Source organism: Dromaius novaehollandiae, chromosome 33 (genome assembly GCF_036370855.1).
Source record: "Dromaius novaehollandiae isolate bDroNov1 chromosome 33, bDroNov1.hap1, whole genome shotgun sequence".
Classification (NCBI taxonomy): domain Eukaryota; kingdom Metazoa; phylum Chordata; class Aves; order Casuariiformes; family Dromaiidae; genus Dromaius; species Dromaius novaehollandiae.
Window position 1 is genome coordinate 372,449 of NC_088127.1, and position 24,410 is coordinate 396,858.

Sequence of the window (24,410 nt, forward strand, 5' to 3'; positions counted from 1 at the left end):
CGACCTTGACACTGCGGCTTGCTAAAGGAAAACAAACCCAAAAAAGTGGAAAACACCCCCCCCCCCCCCAAAAGTGGAAAATAAGAAGTTTCTTCTCAGGGAGGAGAAACGCAGGGAAGTGACAGCCACGGAGCACCCTGACGATCAAGCGATGATGGCCAAATGCACACAGCCCCCATTTCCTAGGGCCATTCAGGGCGGTCCTCGAGTGATTTAAGGTTTCGCGACCTCAAACTACCTGCAAAACGTGAGTTAAGTTTGCTGCCTGCGTGGTGGAAAAGCGCAAAGTGAAAAAACTTTGTGGATCCAGGCACTAAGTGTTTCCTACCTATAGGACATGCTGTACACATGAACATACGCACTTAAATCAAGGATGTTGAATCAGAACGGAAAAACACAGCAGTATTTAGTGGCAAAGGACCTGTGCATGCTGCAGATGTCACCTAAATGCTCCCAACAGCTTCACGGGCCCCAACCTCATCAATATTGCAAAAGCGATGGTGGTCCAGGGCCCACAACCCCTCACGGGCCAGCTGCTTCTCAAGACGGAGTCGCTTCTTGCCACGGGGTCAGCCCTTTGTTCGGGGAGGGAACAGGGTCCGGGGGAGCGGCGGCATCAACCATTCAGTTGACGGCACGTAGAAAGGTTGGAACAGCGTGGGGGAGCGCCGGAAAGCACAATACAGCCGTTAATCAACCCGAACGGCGTTTGTTGAACGGACAAAAGGCACCTCCGCAAGCGGAACCGGGGCTCTGCTCTCAGCTGGCGTTGGTCCACCTTGGTGTAAGCCCGCTTTTGAGGTGCTTCTGATGAAGTTACATACGTTGTTGTGCTACTTTTGTCCTCCGAGGACTGTGAACTCGATCAGGAACACCTGGACTCCACAATTGCCCACCCAGACTCAAGCTAGAAGACCACAACTGGATCTCTGTCATATGCAAGTATATTTATTACCCACCTACAACTGGAGACATCTCATAAAGAGGCCGGTGGCAGTTATCTCCTTTATCTCAGTTTTCTTTACATATTCAGCAACAGTGGCTCAGAATTTAACAGCGACAGAACCGGGAGAGCTGCTGCTGTACGGACACAGTAACAGCAGAGGACGGTGCCAGAAGGGACGCTCGTCTCCTAGGGACGGGAGAAGAGCCGAGGTATTTTCCTTTCAGCCAGGGTGACGTAATGGCCTGTTCCTGTCTAACCTGCGATGGCCCAGCAGCAGAGAAGGAAAATTAATTGCTAGTCAAGCTATTCTTTCATGCCCATTGTGGATATGCAGCCCTGTCCCCCCCCAACCCTGCCAATACACAGGCTAAACAAAAAAAACAAAAAAAACCCCCAAAAAACATATAAAAGGGGAGACAGTGCAGGACCCTACTTACTGCCCCCGGCTAGGAGAGGTGCCGCCATCCCCCCCTTCCCGGGGAGGTGAAGAGTCTCCTCCCAAAACAACAGGCAGGGAAGCAGGATATCTCACACATCCTACCCCCCTCAATAGTGCCTTTTCTTGAAATTAAGTTCTCAGCCAGCACGACAGTGGAATTAGAGGAATGGAGTCACCGGAAAGGGGGAAAGCAGAGGGCAGAGAGCAGGCTGCACATAGGAGACAGGGCACAACGATGTTCACTAAACAAACTCTTTTTTTCCTTAAAGAATGGCTGGTTCTTGGACATCTCACTGCTTTCAGGGTGCTCTAAACCCTGATTAAAGTTACAGGCAGCCTACCCAGGTTAGGAAGTCTCAGTGCTCTTAAGCAAATCTTAAATCGAGACGTTTCCTTATATTGCTTTCTGAAAGCTCATCTTGATTACAGTATCGGTCTTCAAATGCAGTGAAATGCAAGCAGAGTACAGGCCAGTTCCTTCAGCAGCACTTAACAAAAGCCAAGTCCAATTGTTTTCATCAGGATATGATGGGATCTGCATCTTACAGCTAACCAAATCTCAATTTGAGAGTTTCTGCAGAGAAAAGCAGGAAGAAACCTGGAAGTCACTGCAGAGCTCCATAGAGCAAGGAATAAAAGCCAGCAGCTCTAAAAGGATGCAACAGCATCAAGTAAAGACTCTTGGCATAGCCTAAATTTAATCAAATAGCCATGGCTAGCTGAATGTCCATCTGCCTTCAGCCCAAAATTCCTTACAGCCTACCTTTCCGAGGCAGCTTTTATTCTTGCACTCATCTTTTGCAGCCTTCAGAGTTACTCCTCTAGCTACCCTGAGGTGACACTAATGTCCTCCAAGCTCAGCCACCATCTCACCTGGAGGCATCCACTTCATTGCTGCGGTATGTAGCAGCAAACTAAGAGCAGTCGGCATTAACTAGGCTGCTCTGAGCCCTACTGCAAGCCAAAATGGGATTCAGAGACCGGCATATCTGCCAGAACAGCCTGATCCTGATTAAATCCACACAAGAGGCAGATGTTTGGGATGCCACCTGCGGCAAAGGGGGTCACCGCTCAGGAACCTGCCTCTGGCCAGGCCACAGGTCAAGACCGGTCTTGGCCTCTGCAGATAAGTCCTCCAAGCACAGCACAGTCTGAAGGCTCACAGGAACGTGTCTCTCCTATCTCCTCCCAACCCCATATCAGACTTCGGCACGCCCAAAGCATCCCAGCAGTCACTGCCGCTGGAGATGCTCACTGGAGGAAAGGGTTTGAGCACAGAAGCTCTCTCAGCACTTCATCTTCACTCCGAAACTTCAAACTCACTCACTCCCCCACTCCAGGAAACTTCTCTTGCACAAACAGTTTACATGAAGTTAGAGGAGGTTTAGGAAGCTCCTGTGACTCATCACTAAGCGTGCGTATTGCCGTGCAAACAGTGTCCTCATCTGGCAGGCATCAGCCCCTGCAAACCCCTCCAGCAGGAGAGCTCACAGCTGCTTCGCTGGAGTAAGCTCTGAAGTGTCACAGAAACTTTCTATTTCTCCCTCATCTCAGGAGAGAGCCCGTACTTCAGGTGATGCCTAACTGATGCCAGCTTTAACTTAATCAAGAGAGTAAATTAGTTTCATCTACAGCATAAAGAACTGCAGTGCTGAAAAGGGGAAAGTTGAGCTGAACCCAAATAACGAACCAAAGTGTGGAAACGCAGCATTCCTACATTGGTTCTAAGCGTCCACCTTTTACGAGGCTTTCCCAGGGCGCTGCTACTCACCTCCACTTTCAGAAATTAAGGCGTAGGCATAGGTAATCTCAAGGTAGTCCTTTATCTCCACCCACCAAACATTCACCTTTAAATGAAAGCATTTTACAAACAATACAATGTTGACACCACTTAGTTTTGCTCTGCATTAAAAGAAAGAGTAAAACATGGGGAGGAGTAGTACACTCACATGGAAATTATGCAGAACCTTACAGCATACACTGCAGAAATTAAAACCCCGGAACCGAACTCCTGATGTTTCCAGACAGACAGGCTAAGGGGGCAAACCACATCTTTGTTAAATATATAAAAGTTTCATGGGGAAGAGGTGAGGTTTAATTTGCCAGATTGTGATGTAGCACTGGTTTGTACACATGCTCAAAAGGAAATTCTCCTAGTACAGAGCCATCTAAAAACAGAGACTGCACAAAACCTAGCTACTGAAAATGAAGATTTGGTGTGTAAAAAAAAAAAAAAAAAATCTATTTTCCAAAAATCACTTTACAGATAAAGGCTTCCACTGCCTACGTGAGTTTAGTAGAATGATAACCCAAAATATGTGCTATGAAATTCACAGGTACAGTTATGTTAAAAAAAACAAAAACCAAAAAATGGACGTCAGGTCTTATACACATCGGCTTCCCCAGAGTTTACTCGGCCTGCTCATCCTCTTGTGCAGCATCTGCTTCTTGGCATTCTTCCTCTTCGCCTTCTACCAGTTGCTGCTCTTCTTCCTCGGGGAGGGATTCCTCCGCAGCTTGTGAAGTCTGCTCCTCCATGTCTTCTGCGTCCAGTTCCACCGGTGTTTGTGCTTCTGGCTGTGCCTCTACCTCTGTCTCTGTCCCTGTCTCCTCTTGCTCCCCCTCATTTTCAGCTCCTTCCGCTTCGGGGTTCTCTTCATGATCCTTGTTTTCATCATCCAGGTTTTCTTCCTCCTGATTTTCCTCATCATCCTTGTTTTCATCGGCCCCTTCAGCTGTTCCTTCCTCCGCGTTTCCACTGGCTCCCCCTTCTCCTTCCTCATGCTCCTCTTTTTCTTCTGGGTCATCTGTGAAGGGATTCTCACCCTGCAAGAGAAGACAAACATCTGTTTGCTGAGTCTGTCTCTAGCTGCTGCTAGCTTCCCATCTTTGCACTTGAGGAATTCACACTAGGGACATGCCAGCGACATGCAAACCTTCTCGAGAAGTTTAGCTTTATCGCTACTCAGCAGGCCAGGATGTAGCAGTACCAAAACCAGGGGGTTTGTCAGTCCTTTTGAGTGCTGGCAACTGCAGGCCAAGCTCTGCCTACGTACGTGTGTCAAACACAGCTTTAGCCAATCCTCTACCCAGATAATCGATTGAATTCTTGCCAACCTGCTCACAGCGGCCTCCTACTTAGGCACCAAAAGCAGTCAAGTGAGCAGCTCATAAAGCAGATGCTAATATTAACAGCAACTGCTACAGTGCAAGACAGGGGTCAAGGTCTCCAGCCAAACCTTCCTCCTCTAACCCGGAGGCCTCGTTCATCCTGCTCACTCAGGATCAGGAGTAACACGTGGGACAGGAGATGACAGATGAAGTCACCTGGCACCGTAGAGACAGCAACCAGGAATCCAACGTGTTATTGAAACATTCCAAGTTGCCTCGAGGTTCAGCTAACAACCTCCGTAGTTAAGAGCAACCAGTGCTGCAACCCGCTTCACCCAACACCAAGCTGCTCTGCAAACACCTACCTTCAAGTAGCGCTCCAGTTTCTTACTGATTAGTTTGTTGTTGAGAATACTTCTTGCAACTACTAGCGACGATCTCTTGGACTGCTCCATCATGGCCTATATGGGGTATGAAAGAAGCACACTTAGATTTTTGTCCTGAATTAACTTATCAGTCCAGTAATTACAGCCATATATGTCTCAACAGCTGAAGACAGGCTACAGTGGCACCCGCACAGAGCACACTCAGGCAAGCAGCAAGATAGCACATTTAAGAAATCTGCAGTCTTCTGCACGTGCTTGGATTCTGTGCTGGACATGCAAAGCTTTGGAAAGGTGAATAACAGCCCAGCAGGGACACGTGGTTTGGTTCACTCAGTTCCACAAACGCGATTATTTCATCTTTCAGTCTCTGGGCACCGAAATTTAAAGGCAGCTTGTATGCTCCGATTGTGCTGACACGTAAGGACCAAAGGACAGCTGAATGGTAACACAGATGGTAACAGTCTGCTCAACATTGCCACAGCAATAAGATCTAAATGCCAATATGTGTACTTTATCGCTAAAGAGAGCTGCCACCTCTAGGCAACTGAGCAACAGACAGCCATCAGCGTGGATCACTTGACTATAGTAAAGCTTATTTGTACGTATCAGATGATTTTGTTGCAAGTGGGAAAGCCAGACTACTAGGAGACAGCTTTTGCAAGGAACAGCGTAAGAGACACGAGATCTCATTTTCAGATTGGGACGAGCAGCAGAGGCTTTGCTGAAGCTGCTCGAATCCTGCTGGCCAGCTTTAGCACGGGTGTTTCCCAGGACACAGGAGCAGTCAAAGTTAACTGCAGTCTCTCAGCGGAGAGCACTTCTGAAGCCCTGAGGACGATTAACAAAATTCTTCCCGATTTCAGGTCTGTCCCATGAACCATAAGAACAAAGAACCTCCAAATTACTGCTCCTGCTCTGCTATTGCGGCCAAATCCTACAAAATCACGGAAATGGGATTCCCATCACAGGGAGAAAAGGTCATGTGTGTTTGTTCACTCACCCTGCGGTTGTGGTTATGGTCAAGGGACTTGAGGTGTTTCTGGATGATGCCGTACTGCATCGGGATGAAGAGGTCACAAGCAGCACAGTGAGCAGCCTCAACCTTCTTGATAAAATGCTCCATGCCAACATCTGAAAAGGAAGGTAAGAGCAGTGTAAACCGGAACGTAATTCAGGGAACTATGCTGTGTTGCGGAGTTCAGCGCAGCCTGCATTACAACAAACTCATCTTCAACTCTTCCACCTGCATCAAAATGGCTTTCACAGGGTGCAGGACAGGAGCCAAGGGAAACGCACGTTATAGACAGGTTAACAAAATGCCGGCGGCCCAGATACAAGCCTGGCTGCACGCTGCAAAGATGAGCGATGCAAGCTGCAGCTGCATCAGCACTGCGGGTATGCAGAAAAAAACCCCAACCCTCTCTTCAGCCAGCTAATCATCTCACTAGCTTCGACAAAGCCGGGTAATAACCTGAAGGGGCTGACAGTGCACTGAACATACGCTAGGTTTTCCTCTTCAGCAATGCACCAGCGGGTTCCTGCAGCCTCACCTCCTTCCATTTATACTATTCGCATCACGGAAATTTTTTGACCAGGCAGCCATTACACATTAAAGAACGGTCTTGCTCCTACCTGGGTAGCAGCTCTTACCTTGTGTAAGATCTTGGTCCCTATAAATCTGTTGAATGACTGCGTTAATGTCTTCGATTGCTTTACGACGCTCTTCGGTTTTCCTAGTTTTGTTAGCAACGTATTCCTGCACGGCAGAAGATTTGTTGTGAGCCTTTTTTCCCCCCTCTGCTCTCAATATGAGCACACTAGAGAGATGCACTTGGAAGTCCTGCAAAGCCTCACATGCGTTTTATTGCAGGGAACTCTGCCACTCCTTTAAGCGCTTAAGTCACCCGTTCTGGGCACAAAGTCTATGGTAGGCAGATAATGTCTTTATTTCCTGCCATCATGACCAGTAAGACTACAGAGGTTAAGTGACCTTGGAAGGAAGAGGGCAGCTACGACAGAGCTGGAAGAGCAGCTCTGATACTTCAGTACCCAACTTTACTCCACCTTTTCTAATAGTTTCCCATCCAGTAATTTAGAGGGGCAGTTCACAGGCTATACAGCATCTCCAGAAATAAATGCATAAATAAAAGCAAGAGAAAGAGGAAAAAATAAGAGCTTTTAAATAAAAGTCATGTGAAATGAGACTGCATGGCAACAATCCAGAGGACAGAAACTCCACCAAGACGCCCACCTGGAGGAAGTCAGCTGTTTGTTGAGGCAGCTTGGTCCCAACAAACTTGAAGTGTTCCTTATGGAATTTGCTCTCCAGGTGACTGTTCATCTCATCATCGTAGAAGGTCCGGTATTTGCATAACGAACAAACAAACTGGATCCTGCCGAGACAGCTGGATGTGAACGGACATGATTTTCAAACCAATCCATTCCAGCTCCCTGCTCTACAGGCTATCACTTTCTTACTCCCTAGATCTACTCCTTTGGTCTACAGTTAAGGGGCGACAGATAAACCACTACTCAGAGGTCTCCAACCCTTTAAGCAGTTGTGGGATACTTCCTCGAGACTTTCCCATCTTTATCTACCTGCTCTTTTAAGTGTGGACAGATGCAGATGGACCCCTAAGACTAGTCTCAATGACAGCACATCAAATGTTACAGTCAAGATGGGCAGGAGAGCACAGCAACTCATCCAAGGGATAGACAAAGCAGCAGGACAACCAGGAACAAAAAAAGGGCCTGGGCTGTGGCTACTATAGTCCTCCCAGAGAAGGAAGCATGCATCATCACTTAAGAAAAGGGACATTACCTTTCTACCATGCGATCCCGATGCCTCTTCTTTTGCCGCTCTTGAGTTTTCTTGCCCGCCTGCAATTTGCGTTTGATTTGACTGATCTCTTCTTGAATTGTTAAAGCACCTAAGTGTTTAAAGCAGGTTGTATTTCAGGGCATTACTTGAGGCCACCACCTGATTAAAGAGAATTTCCCTAAACAAGTTTAGTAGTCAGCCTGGCCAACCCGCACAATCCAGAAATACCTCAGATTCAAGAAGCAACGTTAGAAGAAGCTGCTCCCTTGCAGTACCTCCCACTGGCCAATTAAAGATTCACCTCTAATTTCTATGGCAGTGCCATCCATCCCTGGCTTGGCTTTCCAGAAGAAGCTGCACTGGGACAAGTGGGGAAAGATGGTGGGAGCACAGGAGAAAATATATCGAATGTGGTTTCCCGGGCCTTTATTTTAGTTTCTGTTACTAGTTCTGGTTTTATAAGGTTCTCAGTTAATTAGTTACAGGTTTGATTTTAAGACATACCCACTCTGATCTGTTCAGCCTCAAAATAAAAAACGGCAATGAATTAAGAAAGCTCAGATAAGGGGAACGGATTTACACTGCCATTATTTTCAAGGCAGAGAAGCAGCTTCTGCCTTGGCACATGTGCAGTCTCAAATTTACGCTCCCCATCAGCATGACGGGCAGCAACGACTCACTGCACGGTGCGCAGGCAGGTCTCTTTGCAGCCTTTCTCTAAGGACCTTCTCCCTACCTGCTGCTCTAAGCTGTCCCTGGGTACCACAGCGCTTCTACGACTAGCCCGTGCTGTCCGAGCACTGAAACAGCCAGACGCGCCCGTGAAGCACATCCTATTTCCCCAGGCTGAACAACTTACCCCCAAAAACCAAGTCTATGGCACAGCAGGCAATTGAATCCGGTTCCCTTAAGCCCCAGGCTAGTAGCTTCACCAAAGGGCCAACCTACCTTGACCAAGGGATCCAGCTCCTCCCTAGCAGGGCTTTTACAGCATTTCCTTATCCCTGAGCAGACACAAAGGACGGGATTCACCTGACTGAACACAGACGTCACAGCTGAGCTAGTCCCCATCCTCAGGGGAGATCTGACAGGTCTCATCCTGAGGAGCAGGTCAGTCACGCCCCAGAAGGGCCCCAGTTTTCTCCACTGGCTACGGAGATGGGATTCCCGCCTAAGCCTCAAAAATACTTGCCAGCACGAGCCGGGAGCCTGGCCCGGTCCTGCCCGCGCTCACCTGTACCCCACCTCCAACACCGAGCACAGCACCAGGCCAGCATCCCCCGGGACTTTGGGGCACACGCGGAAGCCAAAGCGCCCTTCGACATGAAGGTGTGGAGGTTTAGCTCAGGTCTGAGGCACAGCAAGCCAGAAGAGGACAGCGAAGCCACAAGGCAAGTGGATTCTTTAAGGCCTGAAGGAGCCTGAATAAACCCATCAGACTGAACTGTTCAATCTCTTCTGGCTGCGTCAGAGTCCTCAGCTGGAGGTGGGTTATGCTCCGTGCAGAGCTTCAGAGCACGAACAAGCCCTCTGCTCTCTTTTCTGCGAGCTGTCACACGCAAGCACACCAACTCACCTTTCTCAGAATCTTTTCCTTCTTCATCTTCCCCCTCCTAAAATGCAACGTCAGTAAGTTAGGACCACCTAGAGTCACGTGCTAGCCTATGGAAAATGAACGCCTGTAGGCTAGCGGACATCTTCACCGGCATGCTGCTTCTCAACCCCTCCCCAGACGCTTGTACCGCTGCGTGGAAGAGCGGCATTAGGAGCCATCTCCAGTGCCAACATCAGAACCAACCTCTCCAGCTGCCATAGAATGAGCTTCAGTTCTTTACGTTGCGTCTTTCCGACGCAGCCGGTTTGATTTGTTTCTCTTTGCCACTTAGAGCTCTTTGGACATGGTGACACCCAAATATTGCACCTGATGGGCGCAGTCAGGAAGTCCCCATAACGTCCACGCCTCCCTCAGCAGAAGCATTTTGCTGCCACCTACTCCCCCACCAAGGCTCTGCCACCTTATTAACTCCAGCGCTGCTCTACCTCCAAGCAGAACTACAGCTTCATCGCGAGAAAGCGCAAGTTTTCAGGAGCCACTTACACCTCTGGAGCCCTCTTTCTCCTCTTTTTCTCCTGATTCTCCTTCGGTTCCCTCCTCTGAAAGGAACGGCACAGTCAGCATAAAAAGGGCGGTAAATCCAGATCAACATTAGCAGATTTATCACCACGTTGCACTTGCAACAAAGCGAGACGACTCTGCCAGAAATAAAGGCAGGCAGTTTTCTATCACCAGGGAGACAGTCGTGAAGCAGCCCCGTGCTTACCGTTGTCAGAATCCGAGTTATCGGAGCCGTCGGTTTTTGCCGCCTTGCTGTCAGGTTCATCCGAGCTGTTTGTTTGCTTTCGCTTCTTCGCGGTAGGGTCCTTTTTGATTTTCTTTTTCTGCAGCTGTGAGGCAAGAGAAAGGTTAATCCTCCCCTCAGCCAGCAGTAGCTCATTTGACTGATTTCTATTCAGTTAAGCTCCCTGTGAGTACAGGTACGTCTCTGAGAGGCAAAGCTGCTCACGCCAGACAGTCTACCACCGCTTCTGTCCTGTAACATACCATGTTGCACCACAAAAGACTGCGATATTTTCCTACCTTAAAAAAAAAAAACTAAGGTGTTTTTGACTAAAACTGCTCTGCAACCAAGCGTGGCCTCCTCACTCTACTTAGGAGAAAACATACCACGATGCCAAGCCAGTAACGAACCAAACTACGTGTTACCACTTCCCAGCGTGTACTTTGCAGCCCTTTGCGGCAGGACACGCGGGTCTCGTGGGAAACACTTAGCATCTATTCAAGCTAACCGGGTGCAAGGGTACTGCCTGAGCACTTACTTTAAAGTCCGAGTCCCACATTTTCCAGTTTCTCCTCATTCGTTGCTTCATCATGCCTCCTCCAAAGCGCATGTTTCCAGAGAAACCTCGCATTCCCTGGAACATGCTGAGTTCGGGGATAATGTTGTGGGAGAAGAGCGACGGGAGCCTGGAGGAGCCGTGGGGGCCGAGGCCCCGCGCTCCCATCGACTGGGGCGGCTCGTTCCACTGTCCGCCCATGCGCCCGGAGTACGAAGACGCCATGGGTCTGTTATTGCGCCCGTCTCTGGCCCAGTTCTGACCCCGCTGGCCAAAGTTGTCCCGCGCTCTGTTCTGGTACTGGTCCCTGCGGTTCCCGTAGAAGTTGTCGTAGTGACCCTCGTAGGCGTTGTCGTTGTCGTGTTCGGCCTCGCCGTAATCGTAGCCGGATCTGTACAGATCACGCTCGTTCAGGGAAGACCTCGAGTCGTAGGACTCGTACGAATCGTACCTGCAAGAGTGGAACAGCAAGCAAGACAGTGAGTAGTGTATCAGGCACCACGTCAGAGCCCGCCGAGAAACGGCAGTGGTTAAGCAAACAAAACCCTCCGAAACAACCGTTTGTTTTTTAAAAAAATCACTAGATGTTGCACTTAACATGGGAGTTTTTCCCTATCGCATGGGACAGGGGTTGGACAGGGCACGGGCCAGCGAAAGGGGGCTGCAAGGATTCAGTTCCACCTCCCTACGTCGCAGAAGGACCAGAGATCTCGAGAGCCCCTCAAAGCACGCGTTTCTTTGAGAATAACCGAGATGCACCCTTTTTGTTTCAATACAGTGGGGAGTTGCCGAGCTGAGTGAAGGCTCCTTCGGCAGTTGAGGTCTGGGATTATCGGCTGTGCAGAAACACAGATCGTTTGAAAGCGTTCGCCCCCCTTTCCCAGGCATCTGCTTCAAACGGAGCACTGGGAGAAGCTAAAGTGAAATGAAGACATAATCGGCCACACAGTGAGTTCCGCTTCCTCCCCAGCTCTGTCCAGAAATATTTTCAGGAACGGGCGGTTTGGCCCTCAATCACTTATCTTGGCATAATCAAAGACTTATGGTTACAGACCCTGTCTTTCCCCACTCCCGCAGACACAAGCGCTAAGAAACTCTTTTTCTGGGTAGAAAAGCCAACATAAATAAATGGTTGGGACAGTTTTTAATCATTTTTTTTCCTCCAGGGAAGAAGGCTGCAGAGGATTTATAGCCTTACATTCCTCAGCAAGCAACTGTGGCATGTACTTTGCACCGGAGCTTAAAGGGAAGACTCGAGCTTCGCCACAGCGCTCTGCTTGGACCGACGAGCCGAGCTAGGAAGAAACCCCCCATCAATCATCTCCCCCCCATAAACTGGGGCAGCCCAGAGCCCACCGAGCTCTGCCGCACGGCAGCAGGCTGCACCGAACCTCCTCTCGCGCAGGGATGTCTCTCCAAGTCGCTCCTCGAGGCCGAGGGATTCCTTACCCGCAACGGATCCTCGGTAGGTGATTAACAGCGTGCTGAAAGTTCGCAAGACTTTGCGAAACTTTGAGTTGCATCTGATTGATTATGCGCATAATCCTTAGACGTAAACCGCTGACCAAGTCTGAGACTAGGATTAGATCCAGCTGCGCCCAGGCTCCTCTCAAAGGCAGTTGGAAAGCAAGGGGGTCCATTCTGAACCCCGTGACTCACCGGGAGGGTCTCCTTGACACTTCATTTGACCCTGTCCTCCTCGCAGTAAGTAACCAAGTCAGCCTTGCCACCGAGCCTTGTTTAATCAGTGTCTTATTTATGATTAAACCTTATTAAATCACTGTCTTATCGCACTAAAACATATTGCTGCTGCTCTCTTACAAGCGAGGTGCATTACTTCTCCGCTCATCCGCGACAACCCCACACTGTCAGGCTTTAGGGTGAAGCCTTGAGAGCAAGGAAATGGGAAGGAAGCCAGCTGGGGAGAGGATAGCATCCCAAATCCAGGGTAAGAAGAAAGTCACCCCAACCTGATACAAGAAGAATCATTCAGGCTACAAAATCAGGTCAGTCCCCAGAGGGAAAGGGACCGGTGTCCAGCTACAAGTGAGCCTGAGCAGCTGAAAGGCTGAGCAGCCCCTTTAGTCTACTAGAAAACGGAGCCAACGTTCTCCAAATTATGCATTTTCTCTTGCAGCGGTTTTAATTATTTCCTGGACGGAGTGGGAATTTTTGCCTTTTAATAGAGGCAAGACTGTTATTCCGCTACCATCTGGCGCGGCGATGCCGGATCAGTCGAAACACATGTAGCAGCCGGCATCACGTCTGCGAGCAGCCAACTGCCAGCTCCGCGCCAACCACGCGGCGCGCGCGAGCTAAAGCGGCAGAGCCGAGACGCCCCAAACTGGGTTCAAAGAGACGAGAACCCGGGGGAGAATTTAATAGTCCCTTTCTAGAAATACTGTGCTCCGAGCGCCGTTCAAACGAGCAACCTGCCAAAACAACCCGTTTAATATAGCAGCAGAGACGCACAGCGCTGAGGACGTTTTGCTGAGCTACCGCTCCGCACATGGAGGAACGGAGTAGGAAACAGTCACACCAGTACATTGTACCCGGCTAATATTTACTCCTGAACTTTACTTTGGACAACGCTCTGTGGTATTTTATTTACTTAAGTTTTTTTTTTAATGGAATAAATAGCTACCCTGCAGAAATACCAAATCCTGGCTAGAAACTCACAGCATAAGTCAATATGTAGGAAGTCTTTGTGGTTGTTTATTAGTACTGAAACATTCATAAAGATCAGCAAGGCATAAACTGCATTGTGGATCTGGACATTTACTATGACACTGGCTACAAAGAAAGCACTTAAGTGGCAGAAGTCGGTCTCTAAATCTAAACTAATAATTTAAACTCAGATCAAATATGAAGTAGCCCCTTGTTTTCCTTATTGCTGCTCTAGAAGTCCAGTATATCAGCAAGCTCCAGAGAACAGGCACAAACGATTCCTTATTACTGTTATTTTACTGGAGGTGGCCAAATAAATCCAGCCACAGCCGGAAACACTGCACTCTAAGTGCTGAAGTTGGATTTTTTGCAAGATATCACTTGAGACACGGTGTAAATTCATATTATACAATTAAAGCAGAGGAAAAGAGGGCAGCTGAGCCAATTCTAGATGCTCACCCGAGCCAGAATACAGGAAAAGGCAAAAAAACGAGGCAAGCCAAGAAAAAAAAAAAAACCAAGCAGCGATGACTCCGGCCGAGCCTGCTCGTCTCCTCGTGCTCCGCACTCACCTGTCTCCGCCAGAGCTGTAGTGTCCTCCTTGCATCGTGTCCGTATCCAGGTGCGACACCATGTCCAAGCGCTGGTTCATTTTCGCTATGACGGCGTCCGCGTTGCCGCCACCGGAGGCGTCGGGGTTCATGTCAACGTCCGAGTTGGCCATTTCCCAGGAGTTGGAAGTCGCCATGCCGTATCCATAACTGCCCGAGTTATCCTGGCCGTATCCATAACCGTAATTGTATCCCTCATAGCCTGGAATGAAAAGAGTCCGTCATATTTCTGTTCGAATCTGAGTTTAGAGGCAAAAATCTCCCTGCCCCGAGCGGACGTCAAAGCAAGGGGAATTAAAACAAGCACAAACTTCTAGTTAAGTCACCTGCCAATTTTTTAACTGTGAAGACCACAAAGGTTTAAGAGAACAATTTGCTTGTATAAATCCTATAACACACAGCCAGGGCCTCGAGGTTTCTCTCTGCCAAAGCACACCTGCATCCGAACAAACCCTCAAACTCGATCTCCGCTCCTTTCCTCCTGCAACAAAACCAGGAGTTGTTCCCGTCACGGGAGACTCATCAGCTAAGTGGTCCTCTCCCACAAAGATTAAACAGCTCTGGAAAATTTTAAGCTGGTTTTGAATTTCAGGAGGCTGAGAAGCACCAAGCCTAGGGGCAGGACAGTCCAAAAGCTTTGACGTTACTGCTGGTCGCACCTCAACATGCCTCGTTTCTCGAGGGCAACCATCATCCTCCTCACCCATCTCTTTCTCCTCGACCCAGCAGGCTGCAAATCCCTCAGTGGAAGGAGTGTGCTGGTGAGTAACGAATGAAATGGGACGTTCGGGCTAGCGTTTCGCTAATGCTTTAAAAGAAAAAGCAATGGAGAGGTTTCCGTTCTTGCTAAAGAAGTCAAAAAACGTTATAAATAGAGGGGAGGAAAAAACATCGTAGCAATGCTACACAAAGCCAGCCAGAAGTTTGCTAAGGCTTAAAATTAAGCGTTTTCTTTTTCTCCTGCTTTACAGGGCTGCTTGCATGCGTGGAGAGGGACGTACATAGATTATCCTTCCGCTGTCTCCCTGACCCTGGGTTGTACAGCACAAACTGCTACTAACTCCGCTCAGGTTTTCCAAGCTTTTTTGAGGGGAAAAAAACCAACAAATAGGGTGTGCATCCGCTAGAACCGGTTTTCTCTGCAACAACTGTCGCTTACAGCAGCAGAGGAAGCTGGTCTGTTTGCTCCAACAAATAAATAAATAAACAATCAAACTACTTGCTTTAAAATAAAAGCGAGTAGTTGCACAGGCAGAACGGTAAGAGGGTGTGCAGCCTCTATGCTGCATCAGAGGCACGGACGGTTCGTCGCCGACCTCAGCACGTCTCCCTCGGGCTCAGGAAGCCCATCCGAGCTGCGAAGTGGAAGCTAATAAATCAATTTGACAGAAAATTACTCAAGTTTTCTTGTACTTGCCTCGGTTCGTCCCAGAGTTCCAGTCTCCATAACCTAGAAAGAGACCAAAAAAAGCAGTCAGAGCTGAGTTTAGCACAATCCCAACGTTTGTAGGGGGAGAGTCCTCTGCTACCCAGTCAGCGACACCCTCTGCAGTCCAAGAGGGTGATGCCAAGGAGCCGAACGGACCAGGCCATAACATCGCCCCAGCAATGACAAACAGGACGCGCTGCCAGAAGAGCGACCTCCTCGCCCAGCTCATGCAAAAAAAAACCCCAGCGTTTTATTTCATGAAGTTCCTGGCATTGACGGCTGCAAACAGCCATCAGGGAGGGAATGATTTCCGCACCTGCGGGAAAAGCGGTGGGAAGAGCAACCATTTCACCAGGGATCCGAGCTCCAGACAAACGTACAGCTTGACCTTGGCCAGGAAAGAAGGAATTGCTGGAGATGCCGACGTGCCACAACCCAGCCTTCAACTGACACACGGCCTCTGCTCCTCGGACCCTCCCTGGGCACTTTTTGTCATGCAAATTCCTCCAAACCCCCGCGACCAAACACGTGCGCAATGGCTTCCAAAGCGTGTTTGGCTCCTGCGACTTTCAGCGACGGTTCGAAGAGAAGTTTGAAAAACGCTAGCTGTCTTTCGGGGCGCTCGTAACGCACACGCCCTCCTCTTTCAGCATTGCTGCTACCGACACCCGTCCCAGCACCGAGCGCTTTGCCAGCGCGTGTAACGCATCCGGGCAGGCGAGAGAGATCTTGCATCCCTCGGATGAAAACCGCTCCGATTAGCGCCTAAAAAGAGGGGCCACGACTCCCCGAGAAAGTTTTAAGCGTCACACACCAGCCTGGAGTCTCCCCGAGGTGACATTCAGCTGCCCTTTGAAGTGAAAAAACTCCTCGGTGGCCTCCGCCTCTCTGCCCTTGCGGGAAACCAGCTGAAAAATCAAAGATGGGGACGGAAAGACAAGATCTCAGCGCGTTTGCATCTGCACGGGGCTGTGGATGAGGCGTTCCCACACCACGGTCTCCGCGATTTGAGGACATGTCAGGCATAGCCACCGTCACCCCAACATTCACCTCGAAACAAGCACAATTTTACAAACTGGGGGATGCAAGCGCGTTGTTTCTGCTCGTACAAATCCAAACATGCTACTGCCCTTTGGGAAAGTGATTTCGCTCTGCAGATATTCATGGCTATTTCCCCCCCCCCTCCAAAATGGAAACTCATCAGGAGGCGGCCGTTTCGCTTCACCTTCGCAGCTCGGAGCGGTGGGCTACGGCGAAAGCTGCTCGGAGGAGAAACGGAGTTGACGGGGAGCGCCTTTGCAAACCTTTGCCTATGTATGCTACGGCTTATCGCTCCACAGGTGAGCCCAGACACCACTCTAAGAGCCAGCAAGAAGAAAGAATGAGTATGTAAGAAATAAAAGGAGAAGCAGCGGACCCAGTGCTAACTTGAACTCGACTGGAAAGGAGAGCTACGGGCACAACTGGCTCGCTCCCGAGAAGCTCCTCTCAAGCCGCTGCGGCTAGGTAAAAATAAATAAACGAGGAAGAAGCTAATTAAAACACGGCGACGTCACATTTCTCCGGTTAGCAGGGGAGCGTCCCCCGGCGCTGGCTCCTGCCCCGAGTCGCTGGGGCCGGCAAAGGTCGCGGCGATGCTCGGCCTCGGGGTGCGCGCGGTTTCCAGGGATCGTTGGGGACAACGAGGGATTTTGGGGGGTTTTAGGGGGATTTGGGCCAACGCTTGGGAAGGGCTTGTGGCTGGGGAGAGGCCAAACGTCGGTGTTGGGGCCCAGCGGGTTTGAGGGCAGCGCCGCCGCCAAGCCGGGCCCTGCGGGGGGGGGGGGGGCGGCGGCCCCGCTGGCGGCTCCACAGAGCACCCAAGCCGGTAGCTCGGCTCAGGGCGAGCAGGTACCCGCGGCGGCGACGGAGCAAGCCGGCCGGGCCCGCGGAGCGTCGGGAGGGCCCGGCCCGGCCGCCCCGCGCGGCGCCTCGCCCTCTGCAAGGGGCGCCCAGGCCCGCGGCGCCACCCCGGCCGCGGCCGCGCCCGCCCGGGCCCCGCGGCGCCGGCCGGAGCCGCCCCGCCGCCGCGACGAGGCGCCGGGACCCGCCCTGGGCCGGCGCCGCGTCGCGCCCGCCGCCATCTTGTCCCGCCGCCCCTCACCTGAGTAGCTCATGATGGCGGCGCCGCTGCCGGCCGCCGCCTCCTGCGCGAGACGGTAACGGCGGCGCGGCGGCCCCGCCTCCCGCCCCCATTGGCCGCGCCGCCCCCGCCTCCCCCGGCCTCATTGGCCGGCTGGCCCGCGCGGCCCGCCCCCGCGCCGCGGGCATTGGCTGCGCCTCCCGAGGGCTCGCGCGGCCCATTGGCTGCCGGCGGCCGTCGCTCACCGCCTCTCTTACATTCCATAGGGCGCCCTCGGTGCCAATCGGCCGCCGCCCCGGCGCCCAGTGGCGGGCGCGGATGGCAATCGAATGGGCGCTGGCTGCTCATTGGCTCATTCGTCAATGGCCCCGCTGAAGGCGAGCGATGATTGGGTGCCACGCCTGTCAGCTCACGAGAAGGCAGTGCCATCACTGCGGCGGTCTCTGATTGGTCAGCCGGGACAGGGCGGGGCCAATGGCGTGACAGCTCCGCCTCCAGACTCCAACGCCATAGCACCCCCCCCGGCTACGGGCCCCCAGGAAGGACACACCTCACGGGAGCGCGAGGCCGCACGAGGGCCGCCTCAGCGCTCCGCCCCTCCGCTCCGCTGCCATTGGCTGCGCGGGGGGAGGCTCCGCCCCTGCCCGAGCCCGCGCCCCGGTGGGGGGGAACCGCGCGCGCGCCCCCGCGTGGCCACGCGCGGTGCCGGGAGGTCACGTGGGCGCGGGGTCGCGCGTGGGCCTGGGCGCGCGGGAACACGTGTGCACCTGCAGCCCCCCCCCCCGTGTGCACACGCGTGTGCAAGTGCAGCCCCCCCCCGTGCACACACACGTGTGCAACTGCCGCCCCCCCGCGTGCACACGCATGTGCACCTGCCGCCCCATATGCACACACGTGTGCACCTGTAGCCCCCCAGCACGCACACACGTGTGCACACCTCAGAGCACCTGACCACCCATGCATGCACACGCAGCCCCATGGACATATGTGCACGTGTGTAACATGTGCATCGCCCCCTGTGCACACATGTGTGCACCTGCCATCCCCCGTGTGCACACGTGTGCAACTGCCATCTCATGTGTACACACGTGCAAATGCCACCCCTCGCATGCACACGTGTGCATCTGCCATCTCATGTGCACACGCGTGTGCAAATGCCACCCCCTCACACGCACACGTGTGTGCAAATGCCACCCCCCCTCGTGTGCACACACGTGTGCAGCTGCAACACCCCCCCGGCATGCACACGCATGTGCAACTGCCACCCCCTCATGTGCACGTGTGTGCACCTGCTGCCTCTGTGTGCACACACATGTGCAACTGCTGCCCCCGGCATGCACACACGTGTGCACCTGCACCCCCCTGGCATGTACACGCGTGTGCACACCTGAGAGCACCTGAGCGCCCATGAACGTACATGCAGCCCCATGCATGCATGTGCATGCATGTAACATGCCTCACCCACCACGTGCACACGCGTGTGCAACTGCCCCCCAGGTGCATACATGTGTGCAACTGCCCGACGTGCACACGCGTGCGCACCTCAGAGCACCTGAGCACCCATGGATGCACATGCAGCCCCATGCACGCGTGTAACATGTGCATCACCCCCCCATGCACACACACGTGTACGCTTGCACATGACACACACGTGCCCGCCCCGGCGGCCGCCGCGACTCGCAAGCGCTCGAGGCCGCGTCCGTTTCCAGAAGAGTTTAATCTAATGTACATATTCCCGGGGACATCGATAACCAGAATATGCCCGATGGAAAAAAAAGGGGGGGGGGGGGAATTACAGTTAAAAGGCAAATTCCCTCCGAGCCGGGCTCCGAGCTCGGGCCTCCAAATAAAAACGAACGCGCCTTATTTCTACCCAAAACTAGAGTTAAAAAAGTCAGGGTGGGGGGGAAAGGGCTACGCAGCTAGACATAAAAAGCAACGGTGAGCGCGGGAAAAGGGGCCGGATCCGGCCGCCGCGGACCGGGGAAGCGGCTTCCCGACACCTTCCCGGCCTTGCCGCGGTGGGAGCTGCTCCGGCGCTCTGGGGTTTGCGAAACGGCGGCGGTTTTTCCGGCCTCCGGGATCTCAGCGCCGCTTCCAATGGATCCGAACGCGGACGAATCCCAGGCCAAAACGTCTTTGGGTTGAAACCGGCGGGAGACGAGGCGCCGGTTTCCCTTTGCCCGCCGGGAAAGGAGCCTCCGCGCGCCGGCTCCGCGCGCCTTCCTCCGCCGGCGGCTCGGGAACGGAGTCCGGCTCGGCCGAGGCTTCGGCTTTTTCCGTGTAGTGCTTGTGGCTGGGGCTTTCCCGGGCGCTGGCGGAGGAGAAAGGGGGGAAAAGGGAAAAGCCGCCGGCGCGGGGAGGCTCCGGCGATGCGAAACGCGGCGATTCCCGCTTTTCCCGCAGGAGGAAGGAGGGAAGCGGCGCCGGCGTCGCCGGTTTTACTGCGCCTCGGCCACGGCGGGCGCTTCGGCGGCCGGCGGCTCGGCCCGCAGCGGGTCGGCTTTGGCGAAATTCATCTCCAGGATGTGGCGTTGCAGGTGCCGCACCCAGTCCTCCTGGATGGAGAGGGGACCCTGGAACTCCACCTCGCAGAACCTGCGGCGCCCACGGGGCACGGGGGGGGGGACGACACGGGCCGTGAGCCCCCCCCGAAGACGCAAGCGGCGGCCGCGGGGCCCGGCGAGCCCCACGGCGAGCCCCACGGCGGCATCGGCGTCGCGGGATGCTCCGCGGCGGGCGCCGCCGTTACCTGCACTTGAGGGTGTAGATGTTGCCCACGAATTTCACCAGGGAGGTTTGGGGCGGGCGGGGGACCAGCGAGGGCACCGGCCTCACGCGGGGCGGCGCCTGCCGCGGCTCCTCCATCTTCTGCGGGAAGTCGCCGGCGTCGGCTTCCCGGTGCAGGGGGGCGTCCAGGGGTCTGGCTTGCCGCCGCTCGAACTCTGGGGCGGGAGACGGTGGCGGAGGGGGGTCAAGACGGTGGGGAGATGGCGGGGGGATGAGACCGCTGGCTAAATGCGGAGAAGCCGCCCCAAAACTGAGAGAAAGGGCCCCAAAATGGGGAGAAAGGGCCCCAAAGTAGCCGCCAGTGCCACCCCCTCCGCTTTGGCCACCCCGATTGACGAAGCGACCCCCCCATCCCAGCTCATCCCTCGCCGACGGGAGCCCGGGGAGGAGGATGGGGGGGGGCTCACCTTGAGAGGCCCCGAAATGGGGAGAAAGGGCCCTGAAATGGGGAGAAAGGGCCCCAAAATAGCCGCCGGTGCCACCCCCTCCGCTTTGGCCCTCCCGATTTATGGAGCGACCCCCCCATCCCGGCTCAACCCTCGCCGACGGGAGCTTGGGGAGGAGGACGAGGAGGGAGGGTGTCTCACCTTGAGAGCCCCCGAAATGGGGAGAAACTGCCCCAAAACTGAGAGAAAGGGCCCCAAAACCGGGAGAAAGGGCCCCAAAATAGCCGCTAGTGCCACCCCCTCCGCTTTGGCCCTCCCGATTTATGGAGCGACCCCCCCATCCTGGCTCAACCCTCGCCGACGGGAGCTCGGGGAGGAGGACGAGGAGGGGGGGGTGTCTCACCTTGAGAGCCCCCGAAATGGGGAGAAACTGCCCCAAAACTGAGAGAAAGGGCCCCAAAATAGCCGCCGGTGCCACCCCCTCCGCTTTGGCCCTCCCGATTTACGGAGCGACCCCCCCATCCCGGCTCATCCCTCGCTGACGGGAGCCCGGGGAGGAGTCTCACGTTGAGAGCCCCCAAAATGGGGAGAAACAGCCCCAAAACCGGGAGAAAGGGCCCCTTGAGAGCCCCCCCCTCTTCCCTGGGGACCCCAGAGGGGCTGGGGCAGCTCCGTGGGGGGGGGGGGGGGGGCAGGCCGCACGCTCACCCCCCTTCGACTCACTGTGGATATTGGGGCGCTGATGCTCCTCCACCTTCACCAAGGAGAGCGGCGAGGTGACGGGCGGCCGCTCGGTGCCATCCAGCAGCTTGGCGGCCTCGCCGGGCGCCAGCTCGGCCGCCGCCAGCCCCTTGCTGAGCAGGGCCACGCCGGCGGGCTGCAGGGCCAGGGGCAGGCGGCGGGCGCCGTCGGCGTCGCGGGCGGCGTTGCGGAACTTCTTGGCGAAGGGGCGGCCGCCCTGGATGTAGCTGCGGTAGGCGCCGGCTTTCTGGGGCCGGTGGCGGATCCACTCGCTGAGGGTCTCGATGGGCGAGCCGTTGACGCACCACTCGGTGACGCCGAACTGGCGCAGGTGGGCCCGCGCGTGGCTGGCCAGCGCCTTGCGGTTCTCGAAGTAGAGGCCGCAGAGCTCGCAGCAGGCTTCGCTGGCTGCGGGCGCCGGGCGGTGAGAGGCCGTCATGTCCCCTCCGCCCCCACCCAGGTCCCCCATGGTGGTGGGACGCAACTCCACCATCTCACACGCCAACTGTGGACCCTCCCATGGCGAAGACGCCGGGTGAAACCGGACCACCCCCACCCAGGTCCCCCATGGTGGTGGGACGCAACTCCACCATCTCACGCGCCAACTCTGGACCCTCCCACGGCGAAGACACTGGGTGAAACCAGACCGCCCCCACCCAGGTCCCCCATGGTGGGACGCAACTCCATCATCTCACGCGCCAACTCCGGACCTCCCACTGCGAAGACGCCGAGTGAAACTGGACCGCCCACACCCAGGTCCCCCATGGTGGTGGGATGCAACTCCACCATCTCATGTGCCAACTCCGGACCTCCCACCGCGAAGACGCCAAGTGAAACTGGACCGCCCACACCCAGGTCCCCCATGGTGGTGGGACGCAACTCCACCATCTCATGCGCCAACTCCGGACCTCCCACCGTGAAGATGCCGGGCGAAACCGGACCGCCCTCATCCAGGTCCCCCATGGTGGTGGGACGCAACTCTACCATCTCATGCGCCAACTCCGGACCCTCCCACAGTGAAGACACTGGGCAAAACTGGACCATCCAGCTGTTGCACCACGCGTCTTCAGCCTGATGCCACCCTCCTCCTCCTCGCCTTCACCCCCCGAACCCGACCCCGACCCCTCACTCACACGTGTGCGCCGGCTTGTCATGCAGGGCCTTGGTCTTGAAGGGCAGCTCCGTCTGGATGTAGGCCTTGTGCTTCAGCTCGCCGTGGGCGCCCAGGCGCTCGTCCGGCAGCGGCCGCTTGGTAGCCAGCGGCGTCAGGAAGCCGCCCTGGGGTTTGCCGGTGAGCGGTGCCAAGGCGAGCTCCCGGCCGACGCCGGAGGCGCCGGGCCCCGCTTTGCCCGTCCGGCCGCCCAACGGAGGCAGCGCCATGCCCGGCAGCATTTTCCCGGGGGATTTGGGGTCCGTCCCGTCCTCGCCCAAGGATTTGGGGGGCTCGATGGTGGCGGCGTGCGGCTCCTTCTTGATGACGCAAGGCTTGGACTTCTTCTTGAGGATCTCGCGCAGCGTGTCGATGGGCGAGCCGTTGACGGACCACTCGGTCACCCCCATCTGCCGCAGGTGGGAGCGCGCGTGGCTCGAGAGGCCCTTGCGGTTCTCGAAGTACTCGCCGCAGAACTCGCAGCGGATGTCCCGCACCGGGTCGGCTCGGGAGGCTGCGCCGTGGGGAGAGAGGAGGCGGCGTCGGGAAGAGGCGGCCTCCGCGCCCGCCGCCCCCCGCCACCACCCCTGCAGGAGCCCCTGGGCCACCACCCAAGGCCTCGCTCCACCGCGGTCCTCCTGGCCCCGCTCCGAAGCACCCACGCGGCGACCAGGGAGAAGGTTCGGCCTCCGTTTCGGATGGAGACGCCCCCCGCGTCCCCTCCGCCCCAGCCGCGAGGGAGCCGAGTCCCGCTCGGCCGGCGCAAGGCCACCGCCGGGCACTTACAGAGGTTCAGGGGAGACATCTCCTCCCGTGGGGACCAGGCTCGGTCAGACGGGTGGGGGTCTCCGTGGAGACCTCCCGACATCATCTCCCGCTTGATCTCCACCCTCAGCTGGTCTTGTTTGAGCTTCTTCTGCAATGAGGGAGGAGAAAGGCCTGCAAACATCTTCCGGGCAGTGGGAGGTGGAGACGAGGTAGGAGACTGCCCCATGGGGCTGCCCGGCTGCTGGACCTTCTTGGCAATGGTGGGGATGTGAAGCTCTCCAGGCCCGCGAGGCTCCAGGGACCCCACACCGCCCAAGAGGCTCTTGGCCATGGCTTTTTGCCCGGCGCCCGAGGGGTTGGAGGCGCCGCTCCGAGGCTGGGCTCTGCGCTTGAGGATCTCCCGCAGCGTGTCGATGGGCGAGCCGTTGACGTACCACTCGGTCACCCCCATCTGCCGCAGGTGGGAGCGCGCGTGGCTCGAGAGGCCCTTGCGGTTCTCGAAGTACTCGCCGCAGAACTCGCAGCGGATGTCCCGCACCGGCTCCGACCCCGAGGCTGCAACGAGGAAAGAGAGGCGAGTCGGACCGCCGCCGGCGGGATGCCCGCGAGAACCGGGAGAAGCACAAAGCCGAGGCGGTGCGTCCGCCGCGGAGCACATCGCCGAGCCGGCTCGGGAGTGAGCGGCCTCAAACTGTCGCGGGAGGGCGAAGCGGCGGCCGGGGAAGCTCGCGGCCGCCCCGGCAGAAGGAAGAGCCGCGCTCGGTCAGCCCGGAACCGACGCGCTCACTCACGGCACCCAGCAAAGCGGAGCTCTGCTCCGGCGCCCGAGCCCCGCGGAGGAGCTGCCAGATGAAGACGCGCTCCCGGCCGAACGCGGTGCTGCCGGTCCGGCGGGCTGCGAAGGTGTTGGTGCGTTTCCGAGGCCAAAGAGGACGGCGAAGCGGGGCGAGATTTTTTTTTTTCAGCCGCCGGAAGCAAGCTGCGGCCCGAGCCATGCAACATCCCGGCGGGAAGCGCTCAGCGGCCAGACTCGCGTGCTCCGCATCGGCGTTTGCCCACCGGCTCGCGGAGAAGAGGCTTCAACCGCTCCCTAGCTGCCCTCGGGGAAGGGAGAAACCCCCTGCTTGCTGCATCGGGGTGAGAGGGGA

At 55.5% G+C, this 24,410-nt stretch overlaps 2 protein-coding genes and 1 long non-coding RNA gene across 10 annotated transcripts in view; 1 reads left to right on the forward strand and 2 right to left on the reverse strand.

Annotated features, from left to right (window-relative positions):
* Positions 1–3,189: 3,189 nt before the first annotated feature.
* AKAP8L (A-kinase anchoring protein 8 like) lies at positions 3,190–17,553 on the reverse strand. Of its 4 annotated transcripts, none has more exons than XM_064499342.1 (13): positions 17,449–17,553; positions 15,294–15,326; positions 13,838–14,078; positions 10,581–11,049; positions 10,025–10,148; positions 9,802–9,857; positions 9,280–9,316; positions 7,704–7,812; positions 7,134–7,275; positions 6,533–6,638; positions 5,883–6,013; positions 4,862–4,957; positions 3,190–4,211 (listed from the first exon to the last, which is right to left on the reverse strand). In XM_064499342.1, the coding sequence occupies exons 1-13, from the start codon at positions 17,459–17,461 to the stop codon at positions 3,795–3,797; spliced, it is 1,974 nt and encodes a 657-aa protein (XP_064355412.1). In that variant the 5' UTR covers positions 17,462–17,553; the 3' UTR covers positions 3,190–3,794. The 4 variants fall into 4 exon arrangements, with proteins under 4 accessions (XP_064355412.1, XP_064355411.1, XP_025972157.2 ...); XM_064499341.1 differs by having other exon boundaries at positions 7,134–7,287; XM_026116372.2 differs by lacking the exon at positions 17,449–17,553 and adding an exon at positions 15,622–16,053 and having other exon boundaries at positions 7,134–7,287.
* LOC135323991 (uncharacterized) lies at positions 12,383–15,087 on the forward strand. Its single transcript, XR_010385429.1, has 3 exons — positions 12,383–12,604; positions 12,736–14,637; positions 14,848–15,087. It is a non-coding gene; the product is annotated as an uncharacterized LOC135323991 (long non-coding RNA).
* Positions 17,554–19,125: 1,572 nt separating the features above from the next.
* The window catches only part of WIZ (WIZ zinc finger), a 55,094-nt gene continuing 49,809 nt past the window's right edge, over positions 19,126–24,410 (reverse strand). For 4 of the 5 annotated variants that reach the window (XM_064499316.1, XM_064499320.1, XM_064499315.1 and 1 more), the window contains 5 exons: positions 23,281–23,817; positions 22,478–23,008; positions 21,327–21,752; positions 20,180–20,372; positions 19,126–20,025 (listed from right to left, as the gene is read on the reverse strand). In XM_064499316.1, the coding sequence (XP_064355386.1) occupies positions 19,869–20,025; positions 20,180–20,372; positions 21,327–21,752; positions 22,478–23,008; positions 23,281–23,817 (1,844 nt within the window). In that variant the 3' untranslated portion in view covers positions 19,126–19,868. The remainder of the gene's footprint in view (positions 20,026–20,179; positions 20,373–21,326; positions 21,753–22,477; positions 23,009–23,280; positions 23,818–24,410) is intronic. The other variant, XM_064499317.1, reaches the window with a different exon arrangement.